The sequence below is a fragment of the Symphalangus syndactylus genome, chromosome 14, assembly GCF_028878055.3.
Source record: "Symphalangus syndactylus isolate Jambi chromosome 14, NHGRI_mSymSyn1-v2.1_pri, whole genome shotgun sequence".
In the NCBI taxonomy this organism is placed as follows: domain Eukaryota; kingdom Metazoa; phylum Chordata; class Mammalia; order Primates; family Hylobatidae; genus Symphalangus; species Symphalangus syndactylus.
Genome location: NC_072436.2, coordinates 25,548,485 through 25,566,074, shown reverse-complemented (window position 1 = coordinate 25,566,074; position 17,590 = coordinate 25,548,485). Strand labels below are relative to the sequence as shown.

General features: G+C 48.9%; 1 protein-coding gene across 14 annotated transcripts in view; it reads left to right on the top strand.

Moving 5' to 3' along the window:
* SLC4A5 (solute carrier family 4 member 5) overlaps positions 1–17,590 on the top strand; it is a 127,550-nt gene that overhangs the window by 81,829 nt on the left and 28,131 nt on the right. For all 14 annotated transcript variants that reach the window (XM_063617491.1, XM_063617495.1, XM_063617493.1 and 11 more), the window contains 8 exons: positions 2,221–2,276; positions 5,961–6,118; positions 7,180–7,267; positions 8,761–8,915; positions 9,506–9,715; positions 11,382–11,556; positions 13,198–13,331; positions 14,377–14,648. In XM_063617491.1, coding sequence (XP_063473561.1) covers positions 2,221–2,276; positions 5,961–6,118; positions 7,180–7,267; positions 8,761–8,915; positions 9,506–9,715; positions 11,382–11,556; positions 13,198–13,331; positions 14,377–14,648 — 1,248 coding nt within the window. The remainder of the gene's footprint in view (positions 1–2,220; positions 2,277–5,960; positions 6,119–7,179; positions 7,268–8,760; positions 8,916–9,505; positions 9,716–11,381; positions 11,557–13,197; positions 13,332–14,376; positions 14,649–17,590) is intronic.

Below are 17,590 nucleotides of genomic sequence, written 5' to 3'. Positions count from 1 at the left end.
TTAGTCTGTATTTTCATCTTCATCAAACTGACATTAACCTTGTTTTTTGGTGAAAAGCTTTCCTGGAAATGGAATCAAAAACAGGCAAGGTCCTTTCCTTCAGTTCAGTCAGGCAGCGTTCTCATCACTGGGTGGCAGTCTCATGCCACCATGGAGAAGAAATGTGGGCAGAGTCATGGCCCCTTTTTTCTGGGAATGGCTGGTCGGGGGCAGGGTGTGGGTTTGAGGTGAGAAGTGACAGACAGGGTTTACATGCACCTCATCAGGGATACACAGACAGGCGAGCTGGGGGAAAGAAAGGAGTGAACTTAGAAAATGAAGCGGAAAAGAAAAAGCAGTGAAGGACTATTTTCCTTCAGGTACTTTTACTAAAATGCCAAGATGTTAACAAGTTCAGCCCAGTGCTGTACCCCTGTCCAGGCCCAAGAAGTGACTTGGGGGCAATGCAGCCCCTGCCCATGGCCTTGGGCACAGCAGGCGTTTGCTGCAGTCTTCTCCCTCTATCCTGATGACCCAAGTCTTCTTAGTCTCCCCAGCCTTGTTATGCCACATAGGGATGCCCAGTGGCAGTGTTCAGTGGGTAGAGAGTGGCTTCGGGAAGACCTTCCACTCAGTTACCATTGTATATGAGGTCACCTCCCTACTGACACTGCTTGGGGGTGGGAACCACTGGGACAAGAGGCATGAATGGATGATTACAGCTTTGTGTGAACCAGGTCATATTCAAGGTGGGCACCCGCCGTGAGGTGGCCCAGCATGCAGAACACAGCGCACAAGGGAAGGATCGGAGAGGAGGAGATGCTGACTGAGTCTTGGAGCATAAATAGAAGTTTTCCAGGAGCAAGGAGGAGGAAGAGGGGGCTCTAAACAAAGGAAACAAATAGGAGGTTGGGGGATGGAAGACAAGGAGCTGGAGCTATGAAAGTAAAAACATCCGTCCAGTTCACAGGAAGTGCAGGAGTTAAGGGGAAGAGAGGGTCAAATCAAAGAGGGCCTTGTGCACCCAGCAGAAGAACCTGGGTTTTATTCTGAAGATAATGGGAACCCCTGGGAAGCTTGAAGCAGGAGCATGCTGTGATTGGATTTCTGTCTGAGTAGGATTAATCTAGAAGGGGCAACATTGGAAGGCAGAGCCTGAGCCTGCATTCCAGAATGGAGAGGAAGGGACAGAGGTGGAATTGAAGGACTGGTGGGAAGTAGGAGGTGAGGAAGAGGGAGGGCCCAAGGCTGCTCCTAGATTTCTGTCTGAAGGGCTGGTGGATGGGAAGGAGGGGCATTGAGTGGAATGTGTCCATGAGGAAAGTGATTTGTTTGAAGGTAAAGAGTTGCATTTGAGGTGCCAGAGGGGACTGCTCTGAGGAGTCTGCACCTCAGAAGAGGGGTCAGACTAAAGATCCATCCTGGGCATCCTCAGCTCAAATGGGTGTTGGAAACAACAGGAGTGGGAGCGATTGGCCAGAGGAGAGGCTGAGGCACCTGGAAGGGATGAGAGCAAAAACAAGGCCCTGGGATGTCCAAACAGGAGAGGATCCTGGGACAGAAATGAGGGGAGGAGAGCCAAGAGGAGCAGCATTCCGGACACCAGGAGTGGCACAGGCCAATAGCCAAGACATGATAGGTCTGAGGGTGTCCACCGGATTGGGCTAGTGGGAGAGGAGAGCTGGCTTTCTCTCTCTTAACAGAGGAAGGAACTATTGGGCAGTTCAAATAATTGACTATCACTGTTCTCATAGGAAGCCTACCTTCCTTCCCTCTGCCAGCCTAAATCCCCAGCCCACATTTAAAGACTCTCACTGGTCATGGAGGACAGAGGTGAAACTGCTCCCCTCTCCAGCAAATTCCAAGCTAAGTGACACATGGAACCTCACCTAATAATGCATCTGTGTCCCTCCTCCTATCTGGGCCTGGTGCAGAGCCACACCCAGAGTAGACAGCCTGGTGACATCCAAGAAGGCGGGGTAGAGGACTAGAGACTAGAGTGTAGTAGATTGAGGAGGGAGAAGGAAACAGTGGAACCTGCAGTCTGACACCTCTTTCAGGAAAGCGGCCATTGAACAGAAGGAAAGTGAGAGGATGCTAGTTCAAGGGGACTGCAGAATTAAGGGGGAGGGAGTTTGCTTTGGTTATGAACATGGGAGAGGTACATGAGTAGGGCCCATAGGAAAGGGACCTGCGAGAGCGTGGCTTCCCCTGATGGATCTTCTTTTCCTTTTCTCCTAGGTCATGCCCAGAGCAGAAGCATGAATGACATTTCTCTCACCCCAAACACAGACCAGGTAGTAAAACCCCTGCACTTAACTGCAATGGAGGGCCAGGGCAGGAAAAAGTCTTTGGTTTCAGAAGCAGGGATCCCCTATGGGCAGAATTCCACTCCTACGAAGGAGTGGGAGTTCCAGGAAGGTCCCCAGTGGGGACTCTGGGCTGCCTGGGGGACTCTGCCAAGGCCAGTAGTTGGGGAATGACGGAGTCCCAAGTGCTGGCTCTGTGTCAGGCCCTGGGGGTGTGGGACAGAGAACACGATGAAATGAGGCGCCAGCTGTCTTTGAGCTTGGGATTTGTTGGAGAGAGAAGACCAGCACACATGGCTTCATCTATCCTGTGATCCACAAACACCTTTAAAGATGGGATAGGGATTGCGGCTGGCAGAGAGATAGAAAAGAATCTCCCTGTGGGGAAAACAGTGGTAGTTAATTAATTAGACTGTCCAATACTGCATCTTCTTCCTGTGGTCTCCCATGAGCTGGGCTGAAACCCTCTTGATGAGATCAGAATTCTGCAAACAAATTGGGTCCAGTTCTAAGGCCCACAGCCCCAGAATCCTGTGACTGTGCACCTTGGGGAAGCCCAGAGGAGGCCCCCTTTATTCCAACTCCTGCACACGTCAAGGACAGGAGGCCCCATGGTCCCCTTGTCTATCTCCCCAGGAGTAGGAAGAGAGATGACAAAGGAAACCTGAGACTTGGTGAGGAGCCTTCAGGAGCTTGGGTGACCTCCAGGCCTTCCAGCCACTCCTAAGTTTGGTGGAAGGCAAAAACAAAGTCAGCCCCTCATGTCAGTGTCCCGGGCACAAATAAATTAATAACAACAGTAACAAAATCAATCAATATTTAAGGTCCACACCACATGCACTACACTGTGCTGGGCATTTTCTGTGAATCACAAAGGTGCTATTTTCATTCCCATTTTACTCATGAGAGAACACTGAGGCTTACAGGAGTTAAATAACACACCCAAGTCTATACAGCTGAAAGACAGGACTATACAGCTGAAAGACAGTTAGACTGACCTAGGCAGTCTAACTCCAGAGCCCTTAATTTAGAAGTAATTTAGGAAGTAGTCAGTATTCTGGAACATTATTTGGAGAGGAAAACCACTTTTACTCATGCATACAGACAGCGCAACTGTGATAAGAAAGCATTACCTAGTAAAAGTTTTTTATAACCTGTTTTAATGAATGTGTGAGTGGTAATAATAACACTAGCTGCCCGTTTCACCAGGCAGTGCTTCCTTGATTTGGGGATTGGAACCCATCACCTAGCGCCAGCATCTAGTTCTTGCTGATGCTGCTTCTCAGTATTTGCAGCATCAGTGGTCTATGCTAGTGGGCGCTCTTCAGGTGCAAGCCCAGAGGCATTTGCTCTGCAGGCTCTTTCTTCATCATTGGTTTGTGCAAAGCTAAACTCCATGCCTGCCCTCAGCTGGCAGATTCCCAGTGAACAGAGAGTAGATTCAGACAGCATCATTGTGCTGCAGTGACTCTGCAGTGCAGAGCCAGATTGGAGTCCCCAAGGGTTCAGGAAGTGGAGTCAGCAGGGCCCTGGTTATACAAGCCCACATCCAGGCTTTGGGCAAGCCAGGGTTGGTTGGAACACTAGCATGCTCCTATTTCTGGGATGCCACAACCCTGGCCTTCTTACCAAACATGTCACAACATGTAAGGAAGGACCAACTCCCTGTTTCAATTTCTCTTCTCTTCTGTATTACAAGTGGGTTGGTTGGATGGCCAGGTGTGGTGGCACACACCTATAATTCCAGCAGTTTGGGAGGCTGAGGCTGATGTATCACTCGAGGCCAGGAGTTTGAGACCAGCCTGGCCAACATGGAGAAACCCTATCTCAATCAAAAATACAAAAATTAGCCGGGCGTGGTGGCACATGCCTGTAGTCCCAGGCATGTGCCAGACAGGCACGAGAAGTGCTTGAACCCAAGAGGAGGAGGTTGCAGTGAGCCAAGATGGTGCCACTGCATTCCAGCCTTTACGACAGAGTGAGACTCTTGTCTCAAAACAAAACAACAAAAACAAGTGGGTTTGTTGGGACACCCTGAAGCATTGCTGCTTCCGAAGACTCTTTCTCCAGAGTGCTCCTGCCCAGCCTGTATCTCCTCCCCTTCCCTGGACCCCCTCCCTGCACCCCCTCCCTGCCTGATGCTCGGAGACGGTGGCTGCCCTGTTACACCCAGCCCTCCACCCTGAAGAACGCTGCTTAGTAATCAGCTGACCATGCCTGAGACAAAGGGACTTTTTGAGTCTTGGGGACTCTGGTGTCCCTGTCAATTCCTGCTTTTTCTCACTATATTCGGATCCTTGGGGCTGCTGATGGTTGCCCAGGTGGTTGTGGAGGGTTATTTTTTTTTTTTTGTCTAATTGGATTTAAACGATTATAAGGGTAGTGCCATTGCTCATGAGCCCCTCCTCGTGCTGGTAGGCCACCCAGCCCAGTGTGTATGATGCCCCCACATGAGTCGAATTGGGAAACAGCTGTGGGGACAAAAGGGCAGGACCTGTTGACCATATCCATGCCCACAGCTGACCCCTCCACAGGGACAGGAAGAGGCACAAGGAACCTGTGTCTTCACTGAGGCTGTGAGAAACAGGCCTGTGCCCGCAGGAAAGACTGCAGCAGAATGGGGATTGGTGGGAAAATTGTGATGTTCACAGGCGCTCTCTTCAGAGCTGTCCTCTACCCCCAGGCTCTTTCCCACTGTGTCAGCCACCGTGGACTGCACCCAGCCCTGCCGCTACCCCAACCGCTCCCCTCCGTCTTCCGACAAAATTATCTCTGTCTCTTGTCTGTCTGTGCCCTTGCTGTCCAGAGGGAAAGCAATCTGAAAAAGGAATTCATTCTAAGATGTAACGGACTAAGAAGAGCTTGAAAGTAAACATCCCTGGGGTATCTTCAGCATAAAAGAGGACTCAGGAAGAATGAAGTTATAAACGCAGAGAGTGGGAATATGTTTGGGTGGAGGGCTTGTCTCCAATACCTCTCACATCAGACCCCACTGGCTCTGCCTGTGTGACCTTTCTCCCCTGAAGAGACACTAGCCAGAGGGACTGGAGAGAGGCCACCTTGATGGTCTCTGCTGGAAAATTCCAGAAGTGATGAATTTCCTGGGAGGTCCCCTGGGGGTAATTTGGGGGCATGGAAGTCTCCCACAGACTTGGAGACTGGTCCAGGAATTCCTGTGAGCCAGGAAGCTGGTGGCAAAGGGAAAATAAGGCCTGTCTACTCTGACCATCAGAACAGACCTCCTCCTCCCCACAGCCACCAAAAGTGAAGGTGGAGAGGGGAGGTCTGGGTGGCTGAGGTAGAAGCACTGAGACTCCCATCTGCTCAGCCTGAAGGAGGCCATCCAGGCCTGATGTCCGGCAACCCCGGGGCTCTTCTCTGACCCCTCAACCCACATCTCAGTGGAGCCGTTTTCATCCGTCAAGGAATGTCTTAGTCAAGGAAAGCCGTTCCCAGTTCCTTCCCATCTACAAGGCTTAATGGTGCCTGGGGTTAACCTACATTCAGTCTCCCCATCTGCAGAATCGGAGGAGTACTTGTGTATTCTTTCAGTCTCTTGGCAACATTGGGAGAATTTTTTTCAAGTTAGGCCTCAGAGCAGTCTGAAGGGGAGTGAAGGAGTGAGAGCAGGTGGGAGTCTCCTTGGCTATCTCGTTTCCCCTCCCTGTCCAGCGGAAAAACAAATTCATGAAGAAGATCCCCAAGGACTCAGAAGCCTCTAACGTGCTCGTGGGCGAGGTGGACTTCCTAGACCAGCCATTCATCGCGTTCGTGCGCCTCATCCAGTCGGCCATGCTGGGAGGAGTGACCGAGGTGCCTGTCCCCACCAGGTGAGAGCCATTGAAACCTGTCCCCATGCCACTCTCAGGGAGCCAGTCAGCAGTACAGTCAGCAAGCAGTGCTGTTGACTGTTAGTGCTCTCAAAGACACCTCTAAACGTGGAGGCTGCTGGGAAGGGAAATCTTCTGACTAGGGAAGAGTTTTAGAGTTTATTAAAAATAATAATAAAAGAGGCCAGGTGCGGTGGCTCACGCCTGTAATCCCAGCACTTTGGGAGGCCAAGGGGGGCAGATCATGAGGTCAGGAGTTTGAGACCAGCCTGGCCAACAAGGTGAAACCCCGTCTCTACTAAAAATACAAAAAAAATTAGCCAGGTGTGGTGGTACGCACCTGTAATCCCAGCTACTCGGGAGGCTGAGGCAGGAGAATCACTTGAACCTGGGAGGCAGAGGTTGCAGTGAGCCAAGATCGTGCCATTGCACCCCAGCCTGGGCGACAGAGCAAGACTCCGTCTCGGAAAAAAAATAAAAATAATAAAAGAGAAGGAGGCAACAACTTGGAGAGAAGTTGTCAGGTGAGCTTGGGCAGCAAGACAAAGGTGAGGATGCTCAAGGGGGAGCCTCGTGGGAGGGGAAGAGGAAATGTTCCTCCAAAGCGAACATAGGGTTCCGTGGAGAGAAGTAAAAAAGTTAAGAATGGGCCCGGTGCAGTGGCTCATGCCTCTAATCCCAGCACTTTGGGAGGCCAAGGCGGGTGAATTGCTTGAGCCCAGGAGTTGGAGACCAGCCTGGGCAGCATGGTGAAACCCTGTATCTACTGAAAATACAAAAAATTAGCCAGGCTTGGTGGTACATGCCTGTAGTCCCAGCTACTCAGGAGGCTGAGGTGGGAGGATCGCTTGAACCTAGGAGGTGGAGGTTGCAGTGAGCCAAGATTGCGCCACTGCACTCCATCCAGCCTGGGTGATGGAACAAGATCCTGTCTCAAAAAAAAAAAAAAATGCATACTGTTCAGGGCCAAAGAATTCTCTTCACTTGCTTCTATTTTTCCTTCTCACTTTCATGCTCCTCTTCCTTCATCTTCTCTGTCTTCTCCTCCATCTTCTTTGCAGATTTCTGTTTATACTGCTGGGACCTTGTGGGAGAGCAAAATCCTACAATGAAATTGGCCGTGCCATTGCAACCCTCATGGTAGATGATGTAAGTGGTAACCAGAAGCTTGTACTCCTGAATTTTACAGCTCCTGCACCAAGCACTGCACCTTCATTCATTAACTTATCCGGCCAGCACATTTGAGCACCTACTGTGTACCAGGCACTACATAGGATGCTAAAGATTATGAGAATCAGGGAATAGTCATTGTCCTCTAGGAGAACCAATCAAGTGTGAGGGACAGATTGATAATTATAAAACTAACCATGTGCTAGCTCCCCAGGGGGTCAAGGAGGTCTTCACAGATGAGGGGGCTTTAAAGCTAAGGAGGAGCAGGAGGAAGGTAGACCCAGCACCAGGCTATGAGGCAAGCATTCCAAACAAAGGAAATGGATCAGGCTCAGAGAAGCTGAATGGAGGTGGTTTGACGTAGGCTCAGTGTAAGAGCTTCAAGGGCAGGAGGTAATACTGGAGAGGTGAGCCAGGGACTACACAGAGGCTGTAAGCAGAGCTGAGTCACACTGTGTCCCCAGAGTGATGGGGAGCCTAGAGGACTTTAACTCTTTTCCCGTTTGTGCCAAGAATACTCACTGGCGGTGCTTGCGGCTGCAGGCTTTACCCCGAGATAACTTTTCCCCACGAAATGTCTCATTTTTATTATTATTTTTACATTGCTCTTGTATGTTGACTTTGGAAACAAAAGACATCATTCTACTTATAGCATTCTGTTTTTAGTTGTGGCATTTCCATTTACAAAATATACTAACTCTCAATCATTGAAAATATCAAATCCTAGAAAACTAGCATTCCTATGAGTGATGCTAACATCATTCTTGAACAGTTTTTGGCCTAAGATTCATTTGATGAATCCAGTTTTTCCAAAATAGATGATTCTGATTATTCCAATGATTCTGATGTTAGCTCTTTTTCGAAATAATTCTAAGAATAATTTTTATATTTCATTTTCACATTGAAAATCAGTCAGATTTGCTTCGGCCTCAAAGAGTGTGTTTACGTAAAATTAAATGAGTTTTGGCAGTGAGCTGCACTTTTTTTTTTTTTTCCTAAATGGGAAAGGGTTAAACGTGAGCATAGTCCCATCGAATCTGTAAGTCAGAAAGCACACTTTGGAGACAGTGTGAAGAACACGGCCTGGGCCTCCAAGGGCGAAGGGCTGGAAGCAAAAAATGGATGTGAAATATCTGAGCTCCTTGGACTGGGCTCTACAGAGGTTTTCTAATATGTGTGATGTGTGGAAAACTGAAAACAGAAAGGTTAAGTAACTTAACCAAAGTCCTACAAGCAAGCATATGGAGACCTGGCCTTCAGATCCAAGACAGGCTGTCTTCCCCCAGTGCCTGGTGTGTCCCGTTGTGCCATATTTTTACCAATGTGCTATAGTCTCATTCCAAAAACTGAGAGTGAGTTGGCAGTGGGAGATGTGGTTCAAAGTGATTCCTTTAAAAACTAGATGTGATATGCTCCGAGGCACGTCAGAAACAGACCTGATCTTTCTTTTCTCCCTCCTCTCTCCTCGCCAGCTCTTCAGCGACGTGGCCTACAAAGCCCGCAATCGGGAAGATCTGATCGCAGGAATTGATGAATTTCTGGATGAGGTCATCGTCCTTCCTCCTGGAGAATGGGACCCAAATATCCGAATTGAGCCCCCCAAGAAGGTGCCCTCTGCTGACAAGAGGTGTGTATGAGAATGGGCAGTAGGGGGAGAAAAAGGAGGTTTCAACTCTGTCAGTATCATTTTATTTCTCTTTAAAATACATCTGAGGTTCGGCATAGTGGCTCATGCCTGTAATCTCAACACTTTGGGATGCTGAGGCAGGTGGATCACTTGAGCTCAGGAGTTTGAAACCAGCCTGGGCAACATAGTGAGATCTTGTCTCTACAAAAAAAAAAAAAAAAAATCAAATTAGCTGGGCATGGTGGCATGCACCTGTAGTCCCTGCTACTCTGGAGGCTGAGGCAGGAGGATTGATTGAGCCCAGGAGGTCAAGGCTGCAGTGAGCTGTGATCATGCCACTATACTTCAGCCTGGGCAACAGAGTTTGACCCTGTCTCAAAATAATGTTTAAAATAAGTTTTAAAATAATAAGATATATCAGAAACAAATATGGCTAAATGTGAACATTTGTAAAATCTAGGTGACCTGCATGTGGATATTGTTAGATAATTTTCTGCATTTTTGTCTGTCTTTTAAGATAGTTCATAATTTTGGTTGGAGACGTGAGGGGTGCTCTGGGGGACCCACTCTCCATCCCCCTTCTCTTCCAGGAAATCTGTGTTTTCCCTAGCAGAGCTGGGCCAGATGAATGGCTCTGTGGGAGGAGGCGGCGGAGCTCCTGGAGGAGGCAATGGAGGTGGTGGTGCTGGTGGCAGTGGCGGCGGGGCTGGCGGTAGCGGGGCCGGCGGAACAAGCAGCGGGGATGATGGAGAAATGCCAGCCATGCATGAAATCGGGGAGGAACTTATCTGGACAGGAAGGTGCCCACCCCAGGCCTCCCAGTGACCCTGCTGTCCTTTAGACTTCTCCCTTCTCAGCTGCCCTCTAGGGACCTTTCCCAACCATGGTCTGTAGTGCCCACTTGAGGTCACCCCTGCCTTCTTTCCCTCTCAGAGCCCTTGAACCCCATCATGGATCCCCAAAAAGGGTTGCCTCAGGAGAGGGGAATTTGAAACCCATACAAGAGGAGAGGAACCCAAACTTTTCTCTTAGATATCCTTTGGTGCCTGTTTCCTGGGTCTGCTGTAACAAAATACCACAAACTATGTGGCTTAAAACCACAGAAGGTTACTCTCCTGCAGTTCTGGAGGCCAGGAGTTCCACAGCAGATGTTGGCAGGACCACCGTGCTCCCTGAGGCTCCGGGTGGAATCCTTCCTGGCCTCCTCCTGGCTTCTGGTGGTGGCCAGCAGACCTTGGTGTTCCTGGCTGGCAGCCGCATCACCCCCAGCTCTGCCTCTCCACCACATGGCCTCCTATGTGTCTGTCTTCACAGAGTACTTTCCTCTTTGTGTATGGACTCCAGTCATATTGGAATAGGGCCCACCATAATGACTTAATCTAAACTGGATTACGTTTGCATAGATGTTACATAGATGTTAGCACCTTAATATATCTTTTGGGGGGACACAACTCAATAACAGTACCTTTTTTAAAACTTAATTTACCTATTCAAAAACTTTTTTTTTTTTTTTTAAAGAAAATAAGAGAAAGTTCTCCTGGCCTGGGTTTCTTTTCCAGCTCTTGGAGTCATTCAGGTTGATCTAGATTTAGGAAAGGATGTGGCCTTGCAAATCTACATATAAATCATGACTTTGAGAATGAAGTCATGTTTTATATGCCCTTGGCTTTATACCAGTGGTTCTCACTGTAAGCAGCTTTGGCCCTCCTTAGTCCCCCTACCCCTGAGCCCAGGGAATTTGGCAATGTCCAGAGACATTTTTCTTTGTCACAACCGGAGAGCGGAGATGCTACTCGCATCTAGTAGGTAGCTGCTAAACATCCTGCAGTGCACGGGACAGCCCCTACAGCAAAGGAGTATCCAGTCCAAAATATCAGCAGAACTGAGGTTGAGAAACTCTGCTCCATGCTAAGGACTGCATTAGAGGCTATGGGAATAGCAATCCCAGTAAACAATTTCTCCAAACCTAAAATCTCCCACTCAGCTGTTCCAGATAGCAAAATCAAAAAACAAACATATACCAACCAGTTATAAAGTTTAGGATCTGTCCTTAATGAATCTGTTATAATCTGGGATGCTTCTGTCACCGAAAGTTAGACACTCCTGTGTTCACCAAGAGCAGGCACCCTGCAGATGGTCAGGGATGTGAGGAGGACCACCATCTGTGGACCCCAGGACTTCCATTCTCCATGGAATGTTAGGTCTACCCCAGGACATATTCCCATCAGACTTTCCCTCTCCAAAACCCCCTATGTCCACCCTTCCCAATGTGGGTGGTGCCAACCACAAACTTCGTCCTACAGGAATTCATCCCTGGCCCTAAATGTTCTGGTGGAAAGATCTTTGCCCCATCCACCCTGCTCAAGTTCCTTTCCTCGCCCCAGACTCTGTAAGTTCTTGTAAATATCCCTGCCCCTGCACTGGTGTTAGTGGTGAGAAAGCAGCCCCTGGGCCTGTCTTGAGCAGGTTCTTCGGTGGCCTGTGTCTGGATATCAAGAGGAAGTTGCCCTGGTTCCCAAGTGACTTCTATGATGGCTTCCACATTCAGTCCATCTCTGCCATCCTATTCATCTACCTCGGCTGTATCACCAACGCGATCACCTTTGGTGGGCTTCTGGGGGATGCCACCGACAATTACCAGGTGTGTGTGTGAGCTGGGGCCCTGAGTGTAAAAGTAAGATCTGCCGCCACCTGGTGGCAGCAGGAAGCTTCATCCTGTAATCCCAAAACCAAGGTTTCATCTACCATCCAGGTTGAGGCCATCACTATTTGTAATCCTTTACGCTTCAAGTAATAATAATATAATAAGACAATATTAAAAGATCTGAAGCTAAATCTCATTACTAAAGACCAAATTTAACGATTATTTAAATAGGTCAAACCGTTAAGGGGAATCATTTGCTGTGTTATTTGGTACTTTTCCCACTGATGCTGGAGTGAATTTAATCAGCACAATTAATGGAGTGCTAATTGTGGCCTTCGCCCCACACTTTTTGAAAACTAACCTTGAATTCTTAGTTTGGAGTTAAGACATTTTTAGAAGGATGGTAAGCTGTTACCATGACAACAACTCAGGCCTCCCTGGGGAAAACAGCTCAGCAGAGACACCTGCCAATCTCCTAGGCAAGGGTCTTCTCCGATGGAGGCCTTCAAAGTAGAGCCATTGGAAAGCTCAGTACACCAAGAAGACCCATTTGTCCAGCTGCCTTTTGGGCATGTCCACATGGCTGCCCCTCGGGATTCCCCATGGCTGCCCCTCAGGATCCCCCAATTCACACAGCTGACATTATGTCCCTTATCTTCCCTCCTGACGTGCTGCTCCCTGCCCTTCCCCAGCACAGCAGGTGATACCGTGGTTCACCCAGCTGTCTACACCAAAAACTAAGCATTATCCTTGACTCATAAGTCCCAGCTGCCCCATGTGGCCCTCACCACATGGCCCTACCTGGCTTTCACACCTCATCTCCCAGCATTCTCTTTCTCAGCATTCCTACCCTCCCCAACCATTCTACATTCTGTTTTCCATCAATCCTGATCATCTTTTGGTTCTTCAAGTACCTGCTGTTTTTCAGCTCCAGACCTTTTAGACACTATTCCCTCTTTGTGGGACACTGTGTCTTGTCACTCCACTTAACCCTATTCCCCTGACCAATTCTCTGCTCATTTTTTGGATCTCAGCTTCCACTTATCTACTTCTAGGGAGGCCTTCCTGACTACATCTTTACCCCTACTGTGTGCTCCTGTGGCACCCTAAACCTATCCCAGCTTAGAGAAGCCCTGCTATATGGAAATTGCCTAGTTACTTACCTGTGTCTCCCACTAGAATGAAGATATGTTATCTTGTTCAGTGATGGGTCCTCAATACCTTTCACAATGCCTGGTACATAGCAGACACTCAGTGGACTTTGAGTAAATGAATGATCTGACCTCTAAAAGCACCAAACAGATGTTTAGATGAATGAATAATCAGATGGATAAATGGGCTGTCCTCTGGGAGTAGAATGGACACAGAGAAAAGCACATCCACTGTTTTCTAGGCCCTGGGTGCCAAAAGGAAGTCACGTGGTATCTTTATCTAGATGGAATTAAACAGAGTGACACTGGCCATGGTGGCAAGTTGTGGATGGTGTAGGAGATGGAGAACAGGATTTAGGGAGGAAAGGGCCCAGAATGAAGGATAAACACTATGGCCTGGGCCTGTGGAGAGATCACTGGGCTGCAGCCTGTGTGGAGAGACCCCTTCTCCTTCCTATGCTGAACCACACATTCCTTGTGCCCCCAGGGAGTGATGGAGAGCTTCCTGGGCACTGCCATGGCTGGCTCCTTATTCTGCCTCTTCTCGGGACAGCCTCTCATCATTCTCAGCAGCACGGGGCCCATCCTCATCTTTGAGAAGCTCCTCTTCGACTTCAGCAAGTAGGTGTCCCTTGGTGGCCCCCAGTGCCTGCTCTCGCACTTGGGGCAGTATGCTGGGGCTAGGGCAGGGGAATAGGCCCAAAGGGTAGGTGATGGTGCGGTGGTGCCAAAGCCATCTTTAACTATGGGAAGGGCTACCAGGTGGCCCCTCCTGACTCCTGCCAGCTACCTGCCTTTAAGACATCTTAGTGCATATTGGCACAGCCCACAGGGACCAGCTACGACAAGAGGAGAAAATTCACACCACTCAGTGCGTGAGCAGTGGTGACTTGACAGGCAGTATAGTGTGTGAAGTCTTGGGCTGAAGGTCAGAAGGTTACACCCAGACCCAGGCAGCTCCCATCACTACTCTAGGCTCAGTTGCCTCCTCTACAACATGAGGGTTTGGACCAGACCATTTCCAAGGGCTGCTCCAACCCTGTTCTTCCAAAATTCCCTGTTTTTCACTCACTCTGGTGTCTGTTACCAACTGTGAGCACTGAGATGTCTTAGCACCTTCCTGCCTCCTCCATAAGATCTTTTAAAAAAATTTCTTTTTTGGCTGGGCGTGGTGGCTCACACCTGCAATCCCAGCACTTTGGGAGGCTGAGGCAGGCGGATCACCTGAGGTCAGGAGTTTGAGACCAGCCTGGCCAACATGGTAAAACCCCATCTCTACTAAAAATACAAAAATCAGCCAGGCGTGGCGGTGGGCGGCTGTAATCCCAGATACTTAGGAGGCTGAGGCAGGAGAATCACTTGAACCAGGGAGGCAGAGGTTGCAGTGAGCCAAGATCACGCCATTGCACTCCAGACTGGGCGTCAGAGAGAGACTCTTTCTCAAAGAAAAAAAAATTTCTTATAAAGACAAACACTGGACCCCCATGAGATCTCAAAGATCAGACAACTGTGCCCAAGAATTGTCCCTGTCCCCAGTCTTTCACAGTCCCTGGGAGGGCATCAGTGCCACAGGAGGACAGATAAGCCACTTAAGGATGAGTCTGAGGAGTCAAGCACAGCCAGGAGCCCTGGGCTGGAGGCCCCTCACCTCCCCTCTGCCTTCCAGAGGCAATGGCCTGGACTACATGGAGTTCCGCCTCTGGATTGGCCTACACTCAGCTGTCCAGTGCCTTATCCTAGTGGCCACAGATGCCAGCTTTATCATCAAATATATCACCCGCTTCACCGAGGAGGGCTTCTCCACGCTCATCAGCTTCATCTTCATCTACGATGCTATCAAGAAGATGATTGGTGCCTTCAAGTACTACCCTATCAATATGGACTTCAAGCCGAACTTCATCACTACCTACAAGTGCGAGTGTGTCGCCCCTGACACAGGTGACCGGTAACCCCAGATGTGCCGTGGGCCCTCACCTACCCCACCAGCCCCCTGATCCTTCACCACAGCTCTCTACTCCTACTGCTGGGGAGGGGCCATTCAGCCAAGGGCTTACGGTTCCAAGGGTGCAAATACAGGGTCTTGAATCCAGTGTTTGGAAGGAAACCAAGGGGACAGTAGCTCTAATAAGAGTCACAGGGTTGTCATCAGGAGGGCACAGGGATATCCTAGGAAGGAGTAAGGCATACTTTGCCTCAGTGTGGGGTAATGTGGAGGCCACACCTATCAGGAGTGCCACTCAGGGGTTCCTGCTGCAGGCCAGAGATAGACCTGATGGTGCCTGAAGTCCCTCCCAGCTCCATCAAGTCATGATACGATGAGCTTTCCCCAAGACAGAGCTGCCTGTGTGGCCACATACCGTGTTAGGTGAGACCACACCTGAGGGATGGACATCCACACAGATGGAAACATGTCCAGAGTGGAGGCTCTGTCGACCATGCCATCTGAGAACAGTTGGAGAACCGGGGCTTATTCAGCCTCTTAGGGATATGAGAGTTATGAGAGAAGGACTGTCATGTCACAAAGGAGCTGCGTTCACCCTCTGAAAACACAGGATGTAGAGCTGAATGAGGAACAGGGAGCAGAAGCTCCAGGAAGCCAGATGCTGGCTGAATTTAGGAAAGAACCTACAATGGTGGGAGTTAACCACCATGGGAGTTCTTGGCCCCCTTGGTTGGTAGCAAGTTACTTGGACACTCTCTGGATGTCCATCTGCCAAGGATGTTGTAAAAAGGATCCCAGTGCCACTCCTGTGGAGTTACTTTCTGGCCCAAACACCTGTCATCTATAAGTTAGGGCTTCCCATAGCGTCTGAGCCTCCTTCATAGTCATGATCATGCCCCTAAGAGCCTTCAGTGGGATGTGCCCAGAGTGCCCAGGGTGCTGCAGAGCAGGAGCAGGAGGTCTATGCACACATCTCCAAGCACCAAGGCTGGACTCACAGAGAGAAAACTGAGGTCCAGAGACCACCCAAGGTCATGCCAAGCCTCAGTTTCCCTGGCTGTAAAAGAGGGCTCTCAGTGCGGGCCCTGGTGGTCTCCTGGGACTCCTGTGGGGTTTCCAAATCTATACCCTGATTGAGTTGAAGGAAATAAGTGGATAGTGGGTTGTTCAGCCCCTTAATACATTACTATGGGTAAAAAAAAATCAATCGTAAGTCAATCGAAAGTATTTGCTGCACAATTATTGTGTGCCCTATTTTTAGGCCTTGTGGAAGATAAAGATGTCCTGCCTTCAAAGAGTTCAGTTTTGATTATAACCCCTTCCCTCTGTGACTGCACTGATTTTGTAAAGAAGTCCAGACTTATTTTTTCTTTCTTTTTTTCTGTCATTAATTTTGAGTTATTTCACTAAAATCTAATGACAGGTGATGCTACCCTTTGTCCTGAGCCAAGGCATGTTGCTTGCCCAGAGGGGATCCTACCTGCAGGCAGGCCCTTTTCATTCTGCCCTGGAGCAAATCCTGCCTCTGTGGGGAAGCCCCATCAAGGCCCTCCTACGTGCTTGTATCTTCTAGACTGTAGATTCAGTGTTGCATTGATGTAAATTTTACACAAACATAGCTTCTAGAAGCACACATCCTTGATCTCTTCAAGAAAAAATCCAAATTCTGTTTATTTTTATTTTATTATTATTTTTTTGAGACAGAGTCTGACTCTGTCGCCCAGGCTGGAGTGCAGTGGTGTGATCTCAGCTCACTGCAACCTCTGCCTCCTGAGTTCAAGCGATTCTCCTGCCTCAGCCTCCCAAGTAGCTGGGATTACAAGTGTGCACCATCACACCCAGCTAATTTTTGTATTTTTAGTAGAGACAGGGTTTCACCATTTTGGCGAGGATAGTTTCGATCTCTTGACCTTGTGATCCACCTGCCTTGTCCTCCCAAAGTGCTGGGATTACAGGCATTAGCCACCATGCCTGGCCGCTTTGGCCATTCTGAGAATCATCTATCTACAGGAAAAAACAAATCCAGGGGTGCTCTAGGAACAAGGGCCACAGGAGCATATAAGGTGCATTATGAGGGACATAATGAAGCCACCTGTTCCCAAATAGCTTCCCCTCTGGCTTTGCCCAGGTGCCTGATGTACCTCATTCTTTGGGGTCATGCTGTTGTCATGGTTCTCAAAATGTGGTCCCTGGACCAGCAGCATCAGGGAACTTGTTAGAAATACAAATTCTTAGCCTCCTACCCCAGACCTGCTGAATCAGAAACTCTGGCTGGGCACAGTGGTGCACACCTGTAGTCCCAGCTAGTCAAAAAGCTGAGACAGGAAGATCACTTGAGCCCACGAGTTTGAGACCAGCCTGGACAACATAGCCAGACCCTGTCTCTATTTCTAAGAAAGAAAGAAAAGGAGAGCGAGAGCAAGGAGGAGGAGGAGGAAGAAGAAGAAGAGAGAAGACAAGAGGAGGAAAGAAAGAAAGAAAGAAAGAAAAGAAAAGAAAAAAGAAAAGAAAAGGAAGGAAGGGAGAGAGAAAGAAGGAGAAGAAAGAAAGAAAAAGAGAAGGAAAGAAAGAAAAGAAAGGAAAGGAAAAAAGGGAAGGAGGGAGGGAAGGAAGGAGGGAGGGAGGGAAAGAAGGAAGGAAGAAAGGAAGGAAGGAAGGAAGGAAGGAAGGAAGGAAGGAAGGAAGGAAGGAAGGAAGGAAGAAACAAGTGAAAACTCTGGAGTAGGGTCCAACCAGACATATTAAGTCTTCCAATTGATTCTGATGCACTCTCAAGTTTGAGAACCATTGCTCTATTGAACTGTTAGTAATAATGGGCCGTTATTGACCACTAGACCCCAGTAAGATTAAAATTTCAGTTTCTTCACAGAAAGTAAAGGAACTAGAACTAGGACAAGTTAGTTTTGATTACGATAACATGGAAAGGAAAATTCTACAC